General features: G+C 45.9%; 1 protein-coding gene across 10 annotated transcripts in view; it reads right to left on the bottom strand.

Moving 5' to 3' along the window:
- FAM168A (family with sequence similarity 168 member A) overlaps window positions 1-23,692 on the bottom strand; it is a 229,254-nt gene that overhangs the window by 107,418 nt on the left and 98,144 nt on the right. For all 10 annotated transcript variants that reach the window (XM_075109330.1, XM_075109830.1, XM_075109658.1 and 7 more), the window contains one exon: window positions 10,576-10,663. In XM_075109330.1, coding sequence (XP_074965431.1) covers window positions 10,576-10,645 — 70 coding nt within the window. In that variant the 5' untranslated portion in view covers window positions 10,646-10,663. The remainder of the gene's footprint in view (window positions 1-10,575; window positions 10,664-23,692) is intronic.

Raw genomic sequence — 23,692 nt, 5'->3', positions numbered from 1 at the left:
TGTTTATTTACAACACAGGGAAACTCAAAGGCATGTAAAACCTTATACAAACAGTTACAAAACAAGGGGCGAAGGATGTTCCCCAAAGTTTCTATGAAACTCCTCGGAAAGTTGACATCAGTTGGACCAATCTCCAAACTAGCTGAGCCTACACGCATCTGTAAAGAGATGTCATGAATTATTTTCTTCAAAGGAGCTTTACTATGCCTCCATTTCTGACACTAAAGGCTTTTGTCTTGAAACACAGCTATATGGCACCCAAACCTGGGCAATCACCAACCGTATGAAGTTTAACAGAGCAAGTGCCGGGTTTTGCCCCTGGGGCGCGGCAGCCCTGGCTGCACAGACAGACGGGGGCACAAGGGGCTGGGGAGCAGCCCCCCAGAGGGACCTGGGGGCTCTGGCCAACAGCAAGTTGAACACGAGCCCCCAGCGTGCCCTGGCAGCCCAGAGGGCCAGCCGTGCCCTGGGGGGCACCGAGCCCTGCATCGCAGCCGGGCGAGGGGGGGATTGTCCCGCTCTGCCCCGCGCTGGGGCGGCCTCACCCCGAGTGCTCTGGGCAGCGTTGGGCGCCGCAGGACATGGAGGGTATAAAGCTACTGGAGAGTGTCCCGAGGAGGCCACGGAGCTGGGGAAGGGTTTAGAGGGGAAACCGTACGAGGAGCGGCTGGAGCCCCTGGGTTTGTTCAGCTGGAGCAGAGGAGGCCGAGGGCAGCCCCATGGCGCTCTGCAGCTCCCTCCCGAGGGCAGGAGGAGGGGCAGGGCTGGTCTCTGCTCTCTGGTGCCCAACGCCAGGCCCCGAGGGAACGGCAGGGAGATGTGCCAGGGGAGGGTTAGGCTGGGCATTAGGAGAAGGTCCTTCCCCCCGAGGGTGGTGGAGCCCTGGAACAGGCTCCCCAGGGAGGCATCAGGGCACCAGCCTGGCGATATTCCAGAAGCGCTTGAACAAGGCCCTCAGAGACACGGTGTGAATTTGGGGTGTCCTGTGCAGGGACAGGAGTTGGACCTGATGATCCTCGTGGGCTTGTGGGTCCCTTCCAGCTCAGGACATTCTGATTCTGTGATTCTATGAAACCTCAATGTGCCAAGACCTATTTTGCACAGTAACCTGCATCCATCTGTAGGTGAACGCAGCGGTGTAACCTTCATGTCCATCATCCATCGGTGCTGCCGTTGGCAGAAGAACCACCCAAATACAGCCTATAGCTGTTGCACACACTCATAAATAACCCTAATCTCACCCAAACCCCCTCCGCTTCCTTCTTCCTCGCTCCCCAAACAAGAAAAGTTGTCTCTCATTCCCTTAGGGGTTTTATACTTTTTATGACTTCAAAAAAGTCTGTGAGTTAATTTATTACAAAGATGGTAAATTAGCTATCGTTGATCAGCTAAGAGAGCAGTGAAACTCAAACAGCTTCCAACCCTGAGAAATTCAGCAAGTTGTTTGGAAGTATTCCTGTTCAAAAATTATGGATTTAAACATAAAAATAACAGGAGCCTACACAAGTCAGCGCTCATTCTTCTCCCAGCCAAGTACGATTTTCCTGTCTGCTCTGTGCACACCAATTAATAAACATGAAGAAACGCCAGAGGAAAAATATTCACTGTACCCACTTCATACATTTTTAATCACCCTGAAATCAATTCAACACCCTGAACACAGTTTAAAATTCCTGTTTTACAGAACCGGTAAGCAATGGATCACCTAATTAATTCCAGAAGTGGCATTTCCCAATCAATGGGAGGGGTACACATGCATGCAGATCTTACAAGCAGAAGGAAAAGTAAGGAGGAGGGCACCCCAACCCCGCCTGCTTCAGCATCAAAGCCGTTTGCCTCGCGTTCCTCAGCACTCCCCACAAATGTGCTGAGGAATGCCAAAAAGAAAGGAAAAAAAGTCTAGTTTATCCTCTTCGCACACAGCAGTTCTGAAAGAACTTGGTTTTCCTGGCCAAAGAACTAATCTGTTGTCAAAGGCCCAGCCTTTCCAGACAATAATACAGCAAAATTTTAATTTTAAGTTAATAAGAAAGGCTGAAATCAAGCCTAGAATTATCTTTGTCCCACAAAGAGTATGCAAAGGAGGATTAAAAGCCGACTGTGGAAATCCTATTGGAACATCCTTCTGTCTTCTACAACATCGGAGGCTGCCAGCTTTCAACATACCAATAAATTAAATGAACAGTCAAGTGTAAATCAGGTCAGTCCTCAGTTGATGTCTGAGGTTCAGCAACGAATACAAATGATACAGATTAGGATAAAAACACACGTGAGAATCCCACACCTCCTGTCCTGCCAACAAAACCAGTGACCGGAGGGCGCACGATGCCGATTCCCTCTGTTAACCATTATCTCCAAACAAATGTTGTGGTTTCACCTCGGGGAAAAAAATGATAGAACCTGGGAGTCTGCAGTTTGGGAGCGCAGCAAAGAGCCCGGCTCAGGGACGCATCCCGCCCCCCTGGAGCATGCAGAGGTCCCACACGGGGAACCCAAATCACGGGTGGGAGAGCTTGACGAGCCAGAGGATGCGCTGGAGTTTTCCACGTCTGAAAAGGATGGAGCGGGGCTCATTTATGCAATAACAGAGGTGCGGAGGGTCCTAGAGGAAGGCCATCCTCAGCAACCAGCACCCATCAACCTGCATTTCTGTTCTTCACCTTTCTACAAAGATTTAGACAGAATTAGACTATGAGGCCTGTACAATTTTTGCTCCAGACACGTGTGGCCTGCTGGCATAGGTCACAAATATAAGAACATCAGCTTTCACAAATCCCTAATCCTTTCAGGAATCCCTCCAAACGATCTCCAAGATTTCAGATGTACAAGAAAAATATTAAACCGATGCCTTTCCACCAACATAAAAACCCAGTAATTAGTATGCTGATGCGTAATTTGCCTACTAGCCACACCCACTCTCCATCACAAAATCTTGTAACTCTAACCGCGTGTGTGCATTACACCGTAAATTAAAATTACATTACTGTCATATATTTTTCTCGGTGCTCTCAAAATTCCCACAGAGACATTGCCACTTGAGGAGCAGGAAAATCAATTAAATTGGAAAGCAAATGAACCCAGACCTTGCAGACAGTGTAGGAAAGGTTGACAAGCGACACAGGGAGACACCACGCTTTTCTACACAGAAACAAAGCTCTTAGCCAGGACTTCTCCTGAAATGATCAGAATTAAGACTATTTTGTGCTTTAGAATGAAGAAGACACATTTGTTACTTGAGGAAGAATGTACTGGATCTTGCAGCAAGATCACAGACGAAGCGTAGATGTGATTCAAAGTCTTCCTTGCTTTAGACCGCTCTTCTGCTTCCCCAGAAGACTTTGGTGAATCTTGTGCAGGATAAAACTTGCCAAGCAGCTACCCTTAAATATTTATTTCACATTTGTGTGCTGCAGAGGCTTCCTAAAAGCGCCTCTGGGCAGTCTAGGTTAATCCACTTTGGAAATGCAGCTAAACAGAACCCAGTCGCACAAAGACCTTTTATTAAAAGGCGTCAGGTTCCTCCTGGTGAAACGAGTCCAGCTCTCCCGGGCCCGCGCAGGTGTTTGCCAGCTGGGCCAGGCTGACAGGCTGCAAGAGAGAAGGAAAAATAGTTGGGATGGAGTGAAAGACTCCAGGGAACAAGCAACGCAAGGAGAAGGACCAGAAGTGCAGCAGAAGGGCTTGGCTGATAATCTTTCCCAAAAAGCCAAGGTGATGGAGGGTGCTACCTTCCAGTCCTCTCCGAGACAAAATACAAGTGGGGAAGCAGCAGGAGATCCACAGCAGAAACCTGAATGCATGATGGATACAAATCATTAGCAAAAGAGAAAAAGGAATTGAGTAAAAGAGATGAGGTTGACTGGCAAAAGAGACGAGGGAATTCCTGCTGCAAAGACATGGGAAGGCTGGGGGCTCCTCTTGATAAACCAGGAAAAGCCCTGCGAGAAGGAATGAGGGTATCCATTACACGCAACGGAGGTTCCCAGCCTGTATCTGGTCAGATTTAAGGACTCTAAGCACTGCCTCCTGTAAGGACAAACTGTCCCGGACAAGGTGACACTGACCCTAAGACGCTCCTGGGGAAATCCCTCGAGAGTTGCAGTTGGAGATGAAGACCCTGCGGTAGCACTCACTGAGCAGCACGCCTGGAGAAGTGAACTCCTTATAGACTTGTAGCAGTGGGGCTGCTCATGGCCACCTGACCGTCAACAGGATGAGTGCATTAGGAACTCTGAAACACATATTGATTTATCAAAACCAGAGGATTAGGCCAGATGAATACTGCCACCCAGCAAAAGCTTCTTGATCACAGCAGCCCACACTCATACTCAGTGATCTACAAGTTCCAGAAAGAAAGATTCAGTTGTCTTCTCTACACTCTTTATGAGGGTGGGATCCTCCTTCTTGAGGACTCTTTGTCATTGCTTTCTCCCACGCTGTCCTTGGCTGCCACCAAGCTGCATGTCCCTGACTCTTCCCTGAGCGAGACTGAAGAGGTGAGAAGATCAGTGACCTACGCGGCTCTGGACCAAACGTCCTCGCTAGCCCAAACAACCTTGATCTGATGGCCTTGAGGACAGACTGCAGCGATGGCCACAGGCTGCAGGGATTAGATGAGAGCTGAAAACCTTGTGTTTGAGAAATGACCGGCCCAGCCGGCCATCATCGGGCAAGGAGTCCATGTTTTATATGTGCTGGAAGTGTTCAGCCTAGAAGGAGAGTTACCATCCTTCCTTGTGCCACACGCACTCACCTCTGAATATAACGTTTGCCTTTCTCTTCCCACCCAAGAGCCAGGCACGTCACCTTAGAATCATACAGAATCACAGAATGGTTTGGGTGGGAAGGGACCTTCAGAGGCCATCTAGTCCAGCCCCCTGCCATGGGCAGGGACATCTTCAACTCGATCAGGTCGCTCAGAGCCCCATCCAGCCTCACCTGGGATGTCTCTAGGGATGGGGCATCGACCACCTCTCGGGGCAACCTGGGCCAGCGTCTCACCACCCTCTGCGTAAAACATTTCTCCCTTACATCCAGCCTGAATCTCCCCTCCTTTAGTTAAAACCATCCCCCCTTGGCCTGTCACAACAGGCCTTGCTAAAGAGGTCGCCCCCACCCTTCCTACAGCCCCCCTTTAAGCCCTGGGAGTCCTTGCCAAGACAGAATCTCTTTAAACAGATTTTTGCATTTTAGAAGACCTGCAGTGAATAATTCAGACACAAATCTCAGAGGTGGGACTTAAGACCAAACACAGACCACTTTGCGTCGATGTCTACATCTGAGTCAGCCATCAAACACCTTTCTGTGTCAGAGAGAAATGAGCATTTCTAGGACATTCAGACCCCACTGGAGATGTTCTTTCCTTGCCCCTCACCATTAAATCCTGGTGGATGACTCAGAGATAGACAACCACACTGCAGGTATCTAAAACTGGGCAAAACAATTCTGAATCTGGGTGACCAGGAGAGACCCCAGGCAGGGTCAAATGGTGTGGAAACAGCAGGGATTTAGGGCTGGTACAAGGAGTTTGAAACAAAACTGATTTTTTTGTCAGAGAGCAAGTGGAGGGCTGGATGTAGGAAAAGGTGGAGGGAGACAACCATCTGGAAGAGTATCATCTGTAATCAGTGGTCAAAGAAGGAACAGAAGATAATATATCCATATTGTTGAGTGATTTTTATGCCTGGATAAAGAGTGAGAAACTAGAACAACAGAACTTGTCCTGTTCCTTTTAAAATCCCAAACAACCTATTGAATAAAAGCATTTTTCCTTTACCTTCAATAATTGCGGGGGGAGAACAGGAATATTGCTTCAAGGCACACAGAGCTTGAACAGAGCTGCTTGTCCAAAGCAAGCCAAGGGCTTCCATCAGCAAAAGCTTGAGGTGGAGAACGTCTCTTCCGAGTATGGAAGCTCCCGAGCAGGTCGCTGCTGCCGCGGGACCTGGAAAGCATCGTGCACTAGCGCAGCGTGACACAATCTCCTTGGAGATTTACTAACCAGCTTCACATCTTTGGGCTCTTGGATTTTATTATCATTTATTATTTAGTAATAACTACAACGAATACAGAGTCAGTCTACCGAAGGTTCATGAATCACAGCATCTTATCAGCATATTAATCAGCTTCTGGTAGGGAAAACGATAATAGTGTGAGCTATAATAAACACTTTTATAGTTTCACGCTTGAAGTCAAACAAGGTACAGGAGAGACTGATTCTTCATCCCTGATTCCACACCAACGAGCTAATCTATTTGCTGCAGGACCGGCGCCTTAGCAAAAGTGGATGCAAGAAAAGGGGAAGGATAACACAGCGAAGGAAAAGCAGGCAGTTCAGCAGCTCCCGTTTGGGGCAGGTAAAGTGAATTCTACAAATAATGAAAAAGCAGATGAGAGTCCTTAAGTACTGTTTTAAGTTACCCTCAATTAAAGCGACAGCTTACACGAAGGCACAAGTTAATTACAGTCTGTTTCAATTAAATACTAAACAACACTCAAACACTGTCTGCTGCTGGTGTTTGAAAATACGTTGAATTGGCGAAGTGGAAGCAGTCACCAGCCGAGCATGAGGAACCAGGGCTTGCGGAGCACAAACCCGGCGTCGGACAGACGCAGCTCCGTCTGCAGTGAGAATATTCTCCCCGTGTCGCCTTAGCCGAGCTCAAGAGCCAGCTCATCCCACGGCGAGCACTGCCAGCCAAAAACGCGCCAGGCTTATTCTCCTCTTTCAGTTTAGGAAGGAAAACGGGAAGGAGGTTGCAATCCAACAGACATCGGGGTCTTAAGGACCCCGAAAAAAGAGACGTACTAACTGCACGAGAAACCAACGTTGCTTAATAAATCTATTATTTCAAATATGGGGAATGTTTCGATAAACCTTTTCCTTATGAATTTAACGCTTCTGACTTCCGTTTTACCTAATAACTCTATTTTAAAACTTCCTTTTTTTTAAACTTAGTTATAATTTCCCATTAAAAAATCATCTAATTCAGACCACACTTAAAATCATGTAGGAAATAACTGTCCTTCACACTTCCTTTAAGGAAGATCAGAATGGGAAAATAAAGAATCTGAGTAAACTTAGAGTACATCAAGCACTCGAGTACGTGCCAAGGATTTCCCATTCTCCCTAACACAGGAGCAGCCAATTTAGTACAAAAATTTTTATATTTATCTTGAAATGGACCTCTCTCCCTAGCCCACCAGGTACAGAAAGCAACTAAGAAGTGAGAAGGAGGAAAAAAAAATCAGATTAAAACCGAGTATTTCAACCAAAAGCAACCCATTCTATATAAAAACATTCACATTTAGCACTAAAAAACCACAAGAGCATAGAATTCCACCTGCCAGTATGCTGATTACCATCCTTGTGCTCCTTCCGCATATATCCCACCCGGGTTTTATTCCATGAGGTTAGAAATGAACAGTTTATGCATGATCTGTAAAGACAAAAATTTAAATAGTACGCGTGCTCTACTAGATTTGGGGGGGAAAAACCTGACCACCAAAGCAAACCAAGAACATAGCCTAGGGTTAACAGCCTTTACCTCAACTTTATTACACTTCAGGGTTTTTTATGTCTCTTTCTTGCCTAATATAAAGCTTGGCATTAATTTTTTTCGGTGTCTTACACTACTGCGCAAAGATGAGACTAGAAAAAATTATATCCTACACTGTATAAATTCTATATTGTATCCTGAATTAGATCTCAAATCAAAATGTTGGGACAGATGTTGTACACTCCGTCTCATGAAGCGATCGTGGGAACGGTTTGCTGACACGCTATTTCAAATTAGGGGCTCCGAGCAAACCCTTCCGTCGCGCGGCCGATCAGCCTGAGACTCTCGTTACGCCCCAAAGCTGTAATGAGCTCCCAGGACCAGGGAAGGGGTTTGCACGCGCGACGGCAGTCAACACCCCCTCCAGATCTACCTGCTTTAGCGATTATTTTCAAAGCAACTTGAGAAGGAAGTATCTACAGACTCCTTAACTTCATGTTTCTCCTGTGAAAAAGTCTATTTTGTTTGTCTCTAGGCGTTTAAATATCCTCCAGATTAGCTTGTGGCCACGTTAGAAACTCACACGTAGCTACGTGACCCAAGGTAAAGCAACGTAAATTAAGTTGAAGCATAGAAAACAAGAATTACATAGACAGAGTCTGGCATTTGTCATGCAGGAGACATGGCAGCCTTCTTTTAGTAACTGTGGAGACCACCCTCAGGAGTTGCCTGTCTTTCCTATACAACGGATAAAATTTACATTTTCTTCCCCTCTTTTGCAATATAACTTTAGGCCTTTCATTAAACCTTCAAACAAATTTGTGTTTAAAAGGTTTTGTAATACTATTTGCCTAGCAAAGAAAATAGCTCCTTGTTTAAACACTTTCTAACCTATTATCTGTTTGGGGACTCCATTGTAAGAATTCAGCCCACTGACTCCTTAGCTTAAACCAAGCACTAACACGATTCGATTCCTGCTTCGGTGTCCTACGTTCAAGCAGCCACTTGAATCTTCCCTTCTTTTTCCATTGACATAACTAAGGACCTGGTTATATTTTTCCCCGTCTGATCCGCCTCCAACTTTTTTCTCCAAGGTCATCCTGCACATCTGCCACTGATTCCTCTTCATTTACCACAAACTCTGGAAGACAAATGCCTGAAGTCTGATGGTTTGGGGTAAAACCAGTCTCATGGGGGCCACCTCGCCATGGTCCCTACCACAGCTGGCACAAGCTGGCCAAGCCACACAACAACTTTATATATTTAAGTGCACAGAATAATCTTCATGGGCATTAACCAGCAGGTTATTTTAGAAGATACCTCCTACTAACGCTGCCATTTCACTTATTCAGAACGCAGTCGTGTAGAATTCATTCATCTAAACCAGAAATCGCCCTCTAAAATTCTCCTTCCAGAAAGGTCAAGGTACAAACTCTAGCCAATCTGCACCTCAATATTTAAATAAAATTATCTTATCAAGTGCCAGAAGGCAGCTTCTAAAACATTCAGGATCGTACGAAAGCAGACACAGAAAAGCTACACTGCATGGATATTAAGGTGGAGCTTTGAGCACATGCCAGAAAAAAAAAAAAAGAGTAAAGTGGGAGAGAAGTAGACTCTTGGCCAAACCGCCCTTGTGCTGGAAAGCACAAAATTGCTGTTATTTCTAGAGTAGGAAAATAACTGTGCGTTTATGAGCTCATTCTATCACCCGGGCACTGCTGGAGTCCGCAGTCCTCTTACAATGGTGATATTTTTGAAGAGACTATTATTCACAGAGATTTTTTTTTTCCAAGCCTCTAGTGCTTTGACTGTGAGACCAAAGTTTGCCTGAGCTACAGTATCTCCAACAAAGCAGCATGCATAAATTCGATGGGGAAAAAGAAAGGGCGAATAAAAATGGGGTAAAATGCCTTTGAGGAACCCTCTGCTCCGCAGAGTATCAGACAGGTCTCCGCACAGCGATGCGACCAGCCCTGCTGATCTACCAGCTGAAACAGCCACCAAAGTCAACCAGAATATTTCATAAATGAATTAGCTAAGAGTATGTGATGTCCATTTCCAATCGCTGTTGACCACTTTTCCCCACAAAATACATCCCCCAGCAATTTCACACATTAGGCAAAAGTTAACACATACAACTGGCAATGCAAACATAAAGAAGGAAGTCTTAACGCAATATGACACTTAATAGCTAATTATATTCAGCAAAATAGAAGGAAGTCTTAATCTAATATGACACTTAATAGCTAATTATATTCAGCAAAATGTTAGAAAAAGGAGTCTTCCAAGGCTGATTTTGTACGGTGCTTATACAAGATCAGAACAACAACTGCTGGTGAACGTAATCCATGGGGAAAACCACAGATACCTAAGCTGAGATTTCCTTTTTCCAAAGCATTATTTCCCTCTGAGCTCAATTCCTTCCATATCAGTACGCTTTAGTTCCCCACTAGTCACATAATTACGGTAATAATGATGGTAAACATATTTCATTGCCATTTTTGAGTATTTTTAGATGACATTTTGAGACAGCTCAGTTATAAAGATGGACTTCAAACAGACATCAGACTTGCTTGTTAGCTCAACCAAAGCATAACTTGAAAACAACAAAAAAATCACTCCATAATTCAGTTTAAATCACCACCTATAACAACAACTGCATGTTCTCCAACTAATGGCCTCTGGCCTGTGGGATCCTCATTTCTATGGCAGGATTATTCCAGCAGGTGCCCCCGAGTCGCTCACTTCAGCTCCAGAGGCAAGCCCTCCAGCTCCCAGCTCACTCCCCCAGCAACTTCTTGCGTGTTTTGTTTGTCTAAAGAAACCCCCTTTTTGATCCTTCTCTTTAGGATTTCCAGGGCATCCTCTTCTCATGCATTCAGATCCATTTCTTCTCACTAACCTTTCCGCATTGGCTTTGCTGAAGAGTTTTTCCTGCAAGTCACATTCCTGTCTGGCTCCCTGATGGGAACTCCTTCTCCCTTCGTTAAGGGATTAACCACTCATTAATGATCATCTGCTCTCACCACCGAACACAGACATTCACGAAAGAGCCGCTGAACACCGGTCCTACCTGTATATGCCATGTTCTTCGGGTTTCCGTAGGGAGCCCCAGGTTGGACGGGGCTGTAAACAGGGTTCATGGTGGAAGACCGGGAACTCTGAGGACAAAAGAAAAGCAGAGTTGAGACAACTGTCGTCGCTCCAGAGTCATCTTCTGTGCAAAGAGCTTTCTGCTACATGATAGCGTTACTGTGTTATAATTCAAGACACAGAGAGCTGCAAAAGAAAGGATTTACAACTAGACGCTACAACCAGAGAGAGTATTTAATAATTCAAGTTTTGGATCCTTCAGTTAATTCCCCTAACTTCTTCGGTGTTGCGTATTCAGCCTACAAATGCACCCGCAGCAGATTAATCTTACACGTCCCTGCTTTCAGGGGGGCTCAGGACTCATGACCCCACTTCTAGCTTGCAATGAACAAAGAGGAGAAACCACAAATTCTGACAAGGAATTCTCCCCCTTGGAGAAGCTAATAGTTCTTGGGTGACAAAGACAACCACAACGAAGACCTGACCTTTCAGAAATTAGCAGATAAAAGACCGTTTGCTGCTAGTGAGACAGAGAGCGGCAAATATTTGCGAGCTTTCAGCATGAGCCGATGACAATAACCTCGAGCCCAAGGCTTGGGTCCTGTGCAAGGCTGCACAGGGCACCCAGGGCCACCCACCGCATCCCACTGCTCTCCCAGATGGGGAGATGCAGTCATGGACCCAACGCGGGCAATGAGATTTTAACAGCCCTTCTGTTTCTCTCTCCAGTAAAGATGATGAAGCAGTGCCGGGTTAGCTTCTTGTGAGTTTTATTTAGAGGAAAGCAAGTAACTTGGGAATTTGTGTCTACTAACTGTCAGTTAAGCAACTGGCTCAGTTAATTATCTTAATGAAGCACATTCTCAATTCTGATTAATGGGAAAATCAGTCATTAAGCTTTATTAGGCGACGCATTTGCCTCCACAGCTATCTAGTGACAATTTCACACAAGAATCTCAACGATCTTGCTTCAAAATGTGGGGTTTTTTTCTAAAATGTATTATTTTACAGTTCATAAACAAAACTGTTCTTTCCAAACAAGTCTCTCATGATGGACGCACAATTTGTTAGATCATTAACTCCTTCCGCTTTACCTCAGGATAGTAAACAAGTCAAATGTTAAATGTTAGCACCAATTGACTTGACAACAATTACTGCTTAATTAATTAGCCTTCCCTCCACCCCCAAGTTAGCACAGAAGGAGCAATTCTCAAAGCAAAGGAAATCACAGTTATAAAGCGAGCTGGAAGATAAAGCCACACAGAGATGTGTATTTATGCCAGTGGCTTCAGTAACACACGATGGAGCTCTTAAGATCAACACGAAAATCAGCGCAAAACTTCACATCCATGAGACATTATGGCTGGGGATTTACATTCAAGCATAAGGGTTTTATGGCCATTTGGTCCTCGTGTGCCCAGGCAGTGCTCCAGCTCTCAGCAAACCTGCCCCTGGCAAGCGGGTGTTTGCCTTCTGGCTTGAGTTCTCATTTACAGGAGAAAAACCAACGTCATCTCTCTCTGAGATGGTGAACACCAGCTTCTGTAAGTGTCTGTCCAAAAGCCTGGCGCTGGGGCTGCTGTACGGATCCCATCAACACAGGAGGCTCTTTCAGCCTAGGATGTGGTGGATACAGGACGCACTCATACGTATACCTCAAACTGTGGACAAACCCACACGTTATGTGTCTGCATGCACTGTGTGACACCTACCTACCACGGCTTTAGAAATAAATTACGACTTCTGTGTAGGAAGATGGACTTCAAAACCTATTTATATCCACAAAAATCATTTTCTTTTTTCTAGGGAAAAAAAGATGTTGCTTTAAGCCCAACCACCACATTTCTACCGCACAAATTATTCATGGAATACTTTCTCTGAACAAATCATCGTACGCAAGACACCAAAATGAAAAGCCTTTCCTTGTCCAAATCACACCGAACATGCTTCACCCAAGCAGGTACTCTTCCAGTAAGTCAAAGGCACCTGAAAGGAGATGGTATGACAGTAATAAGGTGGGGGAACGTGCTGGCCAGAAGTGCCAGCACAACACAAGGAACGAGGAACAGCTGCTGCTGCTCTAAACACAAGCCAGGAAGCCAAAACTGTCTCCTTTTCACCCAAATGTTGTCGTCAATGACTTTTTTTTGCAATTGGATTCCATCAACACCCTGCAATGAAGATTCCACATCGTTAGTGGGAATAAGGCAAGAAGGTGTTTCGAACTTTTAATGGTCGTAAAATATTCTGAAAAGGGAAAGGACTATAAAAATCGAAAGACATTTCTACATTAACACTTCGGTGCAGCCAGACGTGATGAGGCAATCAAAGCATTTTGGGTGGATGCTCCCCTACCTACACCCTCTGCGCTTTGAGGGTTTCCTCTGAACTAGATTTAGTCTGATTTTTAGTCTGGTCCCCACCTGACACACGGTTTGAAGTTGCCTAAAGAACACCACCAGTATATCCTTTACTGGCATGTTCGTCACCGGTCTGGCACTGTATATGTCCCGTGAGAGGCTGGGGGAAGTGTGATGGGCAACTGGAGTGAAGCTTCTGAAAGAAATCTGGTCCACCCACACCAAAACCACTTTGCACGCAGAAACAACAACGCAAGTGGTGGGAGTCCCCTCCAAAGCGCAGTACTGTTCTAAATTAAAACACCAGTAATATATGTAGCCTCAGGGTTACTACTGGTCCATGATGCTTTAAGTAACAGATGCCATAAATTGGACTCAAGAGAGAAAGGAGGAGAGAGGTGTCATAGAGCTGCAGAGATTTCCTGGCCATAATTAAGTGTTAAATCACTAATAGGACTCTTCAAGTCCAGACAAGAAATGCCCAGTGGGACAGGGAATGTGCCAGGCATCTACAAAAACAAATAAATCGCAGACGTCCTGGAGAAGGTGGAGAGGCAGCAATCACATGCTCTTTCTCGTAATCCAAGCAAGTGGAGGCATTAGAAGAAATAATTATGTTGTAGGTTCAAGAGAAGCAAAAGGGGTGGTTGGTTGCTTTGCTTGCCTCACCATGTCCCTCGCTGATGGGATGGTGGGATTTGGAAAAGCCTTCCAAGGGCCAGAGCAATTCCGCCTCTCTCCCAGACACCCCTCCAGATAGACTTTTAGGCTGCAAGGACCTTTGATCTGATCCCATCCAGCCATCCTTGTGTTCCCAGGAGAAAAGTCAACATCCAGGCTCTATCTTAGGTGCCTGGCCACCCAACTAACAGCATGATGCCTGACATCGGACTAGGCTCTCAACAGATGTGCCCACGGCGCTGAACGGTGCTCTTTGCATGGGGGACCACTGGGAGATCCCTGCAGTGATACCGAACGCCTGCAGAAAGCCACATCCTATTCATCAGTCAAGCGCAGGCACGTGGCTCTTCATGTTGGCCGTTTCAGAGGATCTGTAAGTTGAGGATGTTCTGTAACAGAGCTAGGAAATCATGGGTCCATCCTACTCCAGCTCTGCATTCTCCTTCTCACACACACAGAGCCAGCCTCCTACCTAGCTGAGCCTTCCTGCCCAAGAAATACAGTTTTTGCAGATCCCTCTTTCCCAGGAATGACAAAAGGAAAAGCAAAAACCACCAAGAAAGGCCTGTTGTGACAGGCCAAGGGGGGATGGTTTGAAACTAAAGGAGGGGAGATTCAGACTGGATCGAAGGGAGAAATGTTTTACGCTGCAGGTGGTGAGACACTGGCCCAGGTTGCCCCGAGAGGTGGCCGATGCCCCATCCCTGGAGACATCCCAGGTGAGGCTGGACGGGCTCTGAGCAACCTGATGGAGCTGAAGATGTCCCTACCCATGGCAGGGGGTGGGACTAGTGAGCTTGAAAGGTCCCTTCCAGCCCCAACCCTTCTGTGATTCTCTGCAGCAGCACTGGTTCCTGTGACCCAGCTCAAGGACCCAACTTGCCTGAAAACTAACCTCTTCTCTCCTCCTTCCAGTCAAATGTGTGTTCCTCCCCCCAGAACCACACAGTGACAGCCTGGACTCCCCTCAGCAGCAAAACCAAATAAAAAGGCACTGAATTTGCTGGGGCTCAGCAGACCCAAATCCCCCTCGCAGAGCTGCTCGTGCCTGGGTCGGGGCAGCCCACCTCTGTGACCGTGTCCCTCTCTCGCTCCCTATTTGCCTTGCCTGTCCCACTGTCAGCTCCCGGACAAGGACGGAGTCACGGCTGCATTTACAAAGTGCCTTGTTCAGTGCAGTCATCATTTCATTTGCACTTTTCTGGGTGTAAAGAGTACGAGTAAATCGTAATTTGGTGAAAATTGCTGCATGTGTCAGGCTTGCATTAGGTGTGGGACCCAATGGTAAAAAGAAACCCTCTCATTGAGAACAATGAAAGAAAATGCTTTTTAGATGAGATAAAAAGATTGTAATCACGTTAGGGGTTTGAGTGTATTGTGAGGAAGAGGCTCGTGCTTCCTCCCTGCTTGGTATGCAGGGTGTTATTTCCAGCCAGCACGAAAGAGTCCGCGCAAACGGCATTTCAGATGGATGATTTTCTTTCTTTTCAGCATCTAGTATTAAAGCACATTCAGAAGAGCTTCCAATACATTCTGCAAGACAATACCATTCAAAAATACATTTTCGATTCATTACAAGCACCGCATTGTGGCATTCGAAGAGCTACACTGAAATGGGAATAAAACAGGATTAGCAAAATTAAACCTCTCTCGCCACACTAACTTGCAGCACTTGCTCGTGGCCATGAATACAACAACAAAAAGACTAATAGAAATGAATTATAAGCAGACAAACATAAGTATTGCTCTAAAACATAAGTACTGCTCTATTGCGCGGAGCTTCCATCGCTTCCTAATCCCTGCGACAGCGATGCTCAGTTGCTCAGAAGCTGCTGAGGCTCCAGCGAGGAGCTGAAGGAGTAACTCCAGCAGGAACGCCATGGGAATAAGCTGCTAGGAAACGGTCTCGGGATACTTTCTGCCTGTAACCTGGTTACATTTGCACCTATTTCATCTTTCCTGTGAAAGTGCATGGCACGCTTCCATCGCCCTAGGAAATGACTGCAGAGGAAGGGTAAACAGAAATAAGGTCAGGCTACGGGCGGCCACCAGGCCATCAGCAGGCCAACACGCCAGTCAAATCGAGTTTGCACGGGGGATTTCCGAGCAGCATGAGAAGGGAAATGAAAATCCTTGTGCCGTGAATGCTGAGCTTCAACGTGCCGTGCTGGGAAGTGGCTGCAGAGCTCAGACCAGAGCTGGACTTCGTGCTCTCCTGCCCGCCGCTGTTCCCCATCCCCAGTGACAGCTCGGGACATCGCCTGCTTCATCCTCTTCCTCAGGGAGCGCTCAACGCACTTAAAAACCAGCACAGATATCACCACCACCTTCAAACCACTACAGACACAAGACAACGGGAACATCTTACCCTGCTGGTTTTCTCTAACGTTAGTTTACTTTGTGCCTTGGAAAGCGCCACGACCTGCTTCGCTGCTTCCCAAAGTCATTCAGGCCTTGAGTCTGCAAATACCGGTGGGCATCAGTAATTTTTACACATAAACAAGTTTTAACGTGAGTATTTCTAGGGTAGATCTGGCATCCTATACACCTCTCCCACTCCGATGTACAGAAATCTAGGTATTTCCCACTTCTACTGTACAGAGGCAAAGACAGATGACATTGAAGGAGATTTTAAAAATCCTAAAAGAATTTTCTTTTCAGACAAAGAACAAAATATTTACAACCAAAGAAATAAATGTGTTTTACAGGGTTCTTATAAGATCGACATTGATGCGCTTCTTTCAGGTTTGCAAAAAAACTCAATAGTAGATCTAAACTTAAAGACAAATGTCAAGAAAAATAGCAAATAATGCAAACACGAGCTTTTCTGGGTGACAGATATGTTTCGTGTCAGTCCTTGTGTCAAGGTGACTTAACCTTTAGCTTCCCGTACAGCTTCGGTTCTGATTTGCCCCCGTCTTTTGTGAAACTGGGATGTGCCTGCTTTCAAGAGACCCATTCCTTACACTTTTCTTTGGAAAGAGAGTGGTATTTTCTCCTCTGAGTGTTTGCATATCACTACCAACAATTATTTATATCACATAAGGCAGCACAGAACCAAACATGGGAGACAGTGAACAAAGGAAAAAAGGCAGAGATACATTTCTTCCTTGCTCTGCACATCACCTCTTCAAATTCATTTTATACAAATCACATGCTAATAATATTCAGCTGAAGCCCCCTTGAACATGAAAAGACCTCCTGACCTTACACTGCAGTCAAAATCCAATAATTTTCTGACAATTTTTCAGTTAAGTCATTTGAAACTTGACCCTCACTTGGGATCCACCAAACAATAATTAAATTAACTTCCAATTTGTCTGCCTAAGGTGAATTTAGGCAAGCTACAAGGCTATGTCCCACCTTTCCCCAGAAAACTCTGACGGTACGCACGAGCTCGGAGATTCATAACACGATGCAGTTTTCCCCATTTAACACCTATTTTTCAGTTTACTCCTTTTTTAGTTATACCATAACTGAAAGTTGATTGAGCATATCTCATGTGAAGCCAAATATTTAACCTGTTAAAGACCCTATAAAAGAATCAGGTCAAAGTTGACATAATTTTAGTTAATCTTTTATTAATTAAAAAAAATGCACTTTAAAAAAAAAATCAATTTAAAGAGAGAAACCAAGGAAAGGCCAGACTCCAAAAAAAGTTTCAGGCTTCAATTAGCAGTAAATTATTAATGGTAGGTCTTGTTTGTACGATAGAACGTTCACTTTTATCTCTTCCACTACACTGCAGCTATATCTTGATGTTCGTACCAATCGATCTAGGGCATCATTCTGAAGCCTGAATATTGCTTTTTTTCTTCAATTCTCCCCACTTTTCACTTTCAAATAAAATTTCAGCTCTGCTCCAGCCTTGTTTCACCTGGATAACTGTAAAATCTGTGCCGCAAACTCCAGCTCCCCAAAACCTGCAGCACCCTGCTCCGCAAACTCATGCAGCCGGAGTGGAAGGGTCATCCTTGTCCTTGCACCAACGATATATCCATTGGTTTTCCTATTGCTATTTTTTATTGATAAAGCACCCATGAAGTGGCAGCTAAGAGCTAAGGCAAGAAGCTTTTCTTTTATCCTGAGAAAACATTTGCTATTCCAAGAAGTGTTTCCACATTTGAAAAGCACATTTGATTTCAGGCTTGCTCGCTTGCTCTCGGGCATGTCCTGGACCCTTTTTTTTTCCAGGAGCACTTCCAGTGGAAATGAAGGTGTGCAGCGAAGCAGCGGTTCAGGAACGCTTTAGCAGTCGACATTACTGCAGGCAGGCGTGCCTTTGCTGATGTGAACCAGATTTGGGATGGCACATCTGCATCCCTCAGGGGGCAAAGGCTTGCAGACAGCACCAGTGTCCTCCATGCACGGACCATCTTCAGAGGAAAGATATGCCACACGGTTTTAGCCTCCAGTCAAGTTTCAAATTAGAAGAGCGAGTTTAAATACTATTCTCCCCGTTCAAGAGACTGCAACTTTGAGAGAATACATAAAAAGCATGATATGAAAATATTTGAAGCCTAGTCATTACCCGATGCAATCAAGACGTTCACTGTATGAACACGGAAGGCGTCGAAGTCAGCAGTACAGCTAATGCAGCTGGTGATGAACACATCGTTTGTGTACGGTCTTTCATGAGATTCTGAACGTGACTGAATTGCATTACTCATTAATTATGTCGATGACATATCGTCGTAGATACTTCGTGTCACGCCACTTCGGCAACGGCAAAGGCAAGTGTGTTTCTATCCGGCTGCTCCGAGGAGTCCTGGGGTTTCGGCCACGAGCCGCTGTCCCCTGCTCAGAGGCGGTAGCAGCTACGACTGCAGCCACAGGAGAGCACAGCCAGGAACAGCAAGATGTTAATGACCACCATGGACCTGCAGTACGGTTCGCACCAGATGAACCCCAAGCTGTTCAGCTGAAGCTGACCCTGACGGAGGGAAAGAATTAAAACAACTCAAGTGCTGTGGAGCAAGGGATTTCCATATAGCACTTGACCTAGCCAATCTCAAAGGCCAAGCAAAGGGAAACCAAAACAGAGCTGGATACTTCACAGTCCTGTAGCATCTTTCATACAGATCCACCTCCAAACCAGGGCAGTAGCACCCACCTGTTCACTGCAGAGACACTCAAGGGTGGCAAGGGCTAGCTGGGAGTCACAGAATCACAGAACGGTTTGGGTTGGAAGGGACTTTATAGGCCACTTAGTCCAACCCCCTTGCTGTGGGCAAGGACATCTTCCACTGGACCAGGTTGCTCAAAGCCCCATCCAACCTAACCTTGAACACTTCCCAGGATGGGGCATCGACCACCTCTCAGGGCAACCTGGGCCAGTGTCTCACCACCCTCAGCGTAAAACATTTCTCCCTTAGATCCAGTCTGAATCTCCCCTCCTTTAGTTTCAAACCATCCCCCCTTGGCCTGTCACAGCAGGCCTTGCTAAAGAGGTCGCCCCCACCCTTCCTACAGCCCCCCTTTAAGCCCTGGGAGGCCGCAATAAGGTCCCCCTGCAGCCTTCTCTTCCCCAGGCTGAACAGCCCCAGCTCTCCCAGCCTGGCCTCGTAGGGAAGGTGCTCCAGCCCTCGGAGCATCTTTGTGGCCACCCTCAGGGCCCTGGCCAAACTCATAAGGAGCCACATTCCCATCACCTATTGCCTTCTCTCAGGCAACTAACTAAATAAACCCACACGTCTTTCACTTGAGAAAAGTTTGACAACTATAATGGGAAAAAGCCCCTGTGTCTTCATTGTATGAAAAATTAAATGGCTAATTTATAAGCACAAAGCAGCTCCTGGCTTTGGAATTCGCTGATCTCAGACTGCCCAAAAATAAATGCTGAGGCAGGAAAAATCTTGACCTTTCGTTTGCTGAAGTTTATGATGTACTTAAAGCCAAAGGATCAAAAAAATTTGATGATTCAATTATACTAGATAGCATATTAAAAAAAATAGTAAAGGAAATCCTTGTCCTAGCCTGAGAAAGCAAGAGACAGGCATGGAAGACAGGATCACTACAGCCAGCTATGGCACTTGGCAAGAACAAGCAGTTTCTCAGTGAGCCTGAACGTGCCGTGGCAAAATATCTATATTTTGTATTATTTTAATTAGGCAGAGCTTAAAAAAAATACCCTTATGGGCCTCAGTAAATAAGAAACCAATTCACCTACAAGAAATTTCGGCAATGAGAAAAAACGAATGATGCTAGCACAGCGGATGTTCTATTAGCTTCCTTCCGGAGAAGAAAATGCCTGTATGCAGATGAACTCTGTGCTGCAAATTCCTTGCTTTATGTCTGCAAGACTGACAGGTTTCACCAGCAGGTAACCAATAAATACATGTATTTTTTAAGAATATCTAACATATCTGTCCCTGCAAGTCCAAAAGCATTCTCAGTAGTTCTCAGACGACTTCCTTGATATATTCCTATTAATGTCTTTAACTTGAAGCCTTGCTGACTTTTCCTTTTGAAAAGAACCCTGCTGTACACTTCTATTTAGTGCTCTCGTTCTGCTCTGCGACTGAGCCACGTCCTCCTCCAGCTGATTCTCTCGATTCGTTTATCTTCACAATCCTACTTCATTGTGTTCTGCTGAAAAGACTTCCCAGGACACGTAGTTTGAAGACTTTTCTCTCTGCTTATTTCTTTCCACGAGCAATGGCTTAGGAGGTTCAGGTTGGCCATTTGGAAGAGCCTTTTGCCTAGGTGGGTACTGCCTTGCTGGACCAGGTCAACCACAGATCTGCTGGAGGTTCTCAGGACTGGTCTAAGCAAGACCATGGCTGACCCAACCTGGTGCTGGGGAAAGCCCCACTATGAGGGCAAGGTGGGACTGGATGGCTCCAGATGTCCTTCCAGCCAGCATTTTACCTCCAACTCAAATAGTTTGTGCTGCAACTCATTTCTCAGCCCTCTACCTCCCTCCACAGTCTCAGGCTGTAACTTTCTTGGTGTCAGATGTAAATGCTTTCCAAAGACTTTGGCCTTTCTTAATGGCATCCAGTCAGACGTTTCCTTGGCACTTGGTAGGACACCGAAAACCTCGGAGGGGTGGTGAGGGAGAGGGCAGCATTCGCATTTTTCCACTGATGGATATCTATACTATAGCATATCAAACAGATGACGTTACAATGCCTCATGGGACCACGAAAATTTACTTCCCACATTAGCTATGACGCTAAACAAGCACTAAACAGTGTCTAACTGACATTTTTTATTAACTTAGTGCAGAATTTGACGTACCATAAAAGTATTGAGGCTTTCATTAGAAAATTTCCCTGGATTATAAACATCTATAACATCACTCAGTTACTAAAAAAGAAAAGCAAAACAATTTTCTTAGTTATCCTTCTTATCTGAGCCTTCTCGAGCTGCTCCAGACCTTTCTCGCAGTCAACTATTGCTCCTTCTCCGAAGAGACGCTACGTTTTGCAGCCAGACATAAAAACCAGACACATAAATAATATTCATAAAAAGACAATTTATGTTACTAATAAATGTAAGCTTCCCCTCTTCCAAGCTCTTTAAAAATATTAAATAATCCATCACCACTGCAGCTTTGTTTTACAGATGCTAAGAAGCCTGAGGGAGAGCAGTGAGATGATAGCCTTGAGGTGAGCAAGACCAAACTGGCAGGACCAAGATTCAGCTCCTGAGCATCAAAATTGCTGCCATCGGTACAGAATCACACAGAGTCCCAGACTGGTGGGGGTTGGAAGGGACCTCTGGAGCCCATCCCGTCCCACCCCTGCTGGAGCAGGCACACCCAGAGCAGGGGCACAGGGCCGCGTCCAGGCGGGGGGTGAATGTCTCCAGGGAAGGGACCCCACAGCCTCTCTGGGCAGCCTGTGCCCCTGCTCTGGCACCCGCACAGCAAAGGGGTTTCTCCTCATGTTCAGGTGGAACTTCCCGTGTTCCAGCTTGTGCCCGTGGCCCCTTGGCCTGGCGTTGGGCACCGCTGGAAAGAGCCCGGCCCCATCCTCCTGACACCCACCCTTCAGATATTGATAAGCACTGATGAGACCCCCCTCAGCCTTCTCTTCTCCAGGCTGAACAAGCCCAGGTCTCTCAGCCTTTCCTCACCAGGGAGATGCTCCAGCCCCTGATCCCCTTGGCAGCTCTGCGCTGGCCTTGCTCCAGCAGTTCCCTGTCCTTCTTGGACTGGGGGGCCCAGAACTGGCTGCAGCCCCCCAGATGTGGCCTCGCTGGGGCATTGTTTTCAATAGAGAAGACTCAAGCACTTGGGCACGTTTTGGACACAGAGGCTCCCATCTCAAAGGGTTTAAAGCATAATTTAAAAAATGGGATGTGGTCGGCCAGAGAAATATCAGGCTGGAAAAGGAGTTGAAGGCGACACCGTTACAGCGAGCTGAGGATACAGTCGCCTGCGGATGGCATATCTAAATCACACCGGCTACAGGAACTCCTGTTTTCATTTCAGGATACAGTATCACATTTTATTTTATTTTCCATTGGGTCAAACGAAACTGTATTAACCAATTTCTAACCAAAAAATTTCAATACCAGAAAAAAGTCACATTATCCTCAAAGACATGCTTTCATTTATGTTTTGCTCCAAAATTTCCAACCACTACCACTAATTACCTTCCTTCAATTTTTGTAATTACTCCCCTCAGTATGGGAGAATCACTTTCCAACCATATCCTGAATATTGAAAACATCGCTCCTTCCCACGCACTGCAATAGGATAAAGATCTAAATTTGCTTCTGAATGGATTACGCCGTACAAAGTTGACACACCAGAAATACAATATTCCTGGAATTAAAATCAGATGAGGGCAGAGATGTCCTTTTAATAATATATGGGTCAGAATCCTCTTGGCTTTATTCCGTCTGCATTCAAATCCACCGCACTGCAGGTTTTGACTTGTGATTTACGACTTCCAGCCATGGTTGTTCCTCTAATGATTTCCTCCCGGGTCCCATTTTCTGGCTGCAGACTTTCTTCTCTAGTCCAGACTGGAAACCCAGCACAGGGTTTGGTGGCAGGAGGACAGTGGAGCCGTCCTCCGGCTCCAGTCCCATTCCCTGGCACGCAGCGCAGCAAATCCCTCCTCTCTTTTTCCTTTGGTCGCGCTGATGCATGGACAAAGATGGGGTATAGAGACGGAAAAATGAAGATTAACAGTGCAAATGGAGGGGATTCATCCTCCGTAATAGTCCCTTCTTCCTTAAATATTTTGCAGTCTGTGTTCTAAAACAAAGCTGTACCAGGGAAGACAACGGAGAGCACAAGCTAAATCTGTTAGTGGAAAGGGAGCTTTGGCATGAGGTCTGTTTATCATCCCCTTTTTGTAATTTCGTGTTGGCAAGAGGTCCTGTATTAATGAGTCCAGAAGACTGAAAGTCTTTCCTACCCATAGGACAGGCAGACGCTGGCATTTGTTCCCTCCATTTGGAAATCAATCTACATGGAAGGAGAGCAACAACAGACCCCAGATTTATGCTGGACCCGGTGTTCCTGATGCTACTGAAGACCACCAGAACTCAAGGTAAGAAAATATTATATTCACAACAATCAGAGACAGAGCTCAGGCAGGGTTCTTACTTCCTAAGGGAATATGGGACAGTGTGGGCTAAAAAAAGAAGAGGGATGCACACCCAAAGGCAGTGGTGTTGCAATTATTATTACAAGCCGTCAAAGTAAAGATGATTCAAATGGAAATTATGAAATTAATTAGTTGATTTAAATCTGAAAGACTTCCTGAATCACCTTCAGCTCTCAACCATCAAAGTGGAGTGGGAGAGCGGGTGGTCTGCAGCTTTCTCCCCTCCCCTTGCCCACAAAACCTTTGCACTGTGTTGGCTGAAGGTTTAGCAGGGCTGGTGGGGATCACTGCCCGACCACGGTGTCCCACACACCTCACCAGCTGCCCAAACCCAGCTGCCTCCATGACCAAACCATGCTGCGCTGCTGGGCGGCCGCGGGTGGGTGAAGAAATCATAGAATCATTAAGGTTGGAAAAGACCTCTAGGATCATCAAGTCCAACCGTCAACCCAACGACAAGGAGCCGACCTTCAGTATCCTCCCTCGC

Source organism: Phalacrocorax aristotelis, chromosome 1 (genome assembly GCF_949628215.1).
Source record: "Phalacrocorax aristotelis chromosome 1, bGulAri2.1, whole genome shotgun sequence".
Classification (NCBI taxonomy): Eukaryota; Metazoa; Chordata; class Aves; order Suliformes; family Phalacrocoracidae; genus Phalacrocorax; species Phalacrocorax aristotelis.
This window is presented reverse-complemented; position numbering and strand designations above follow the sequence as displayed.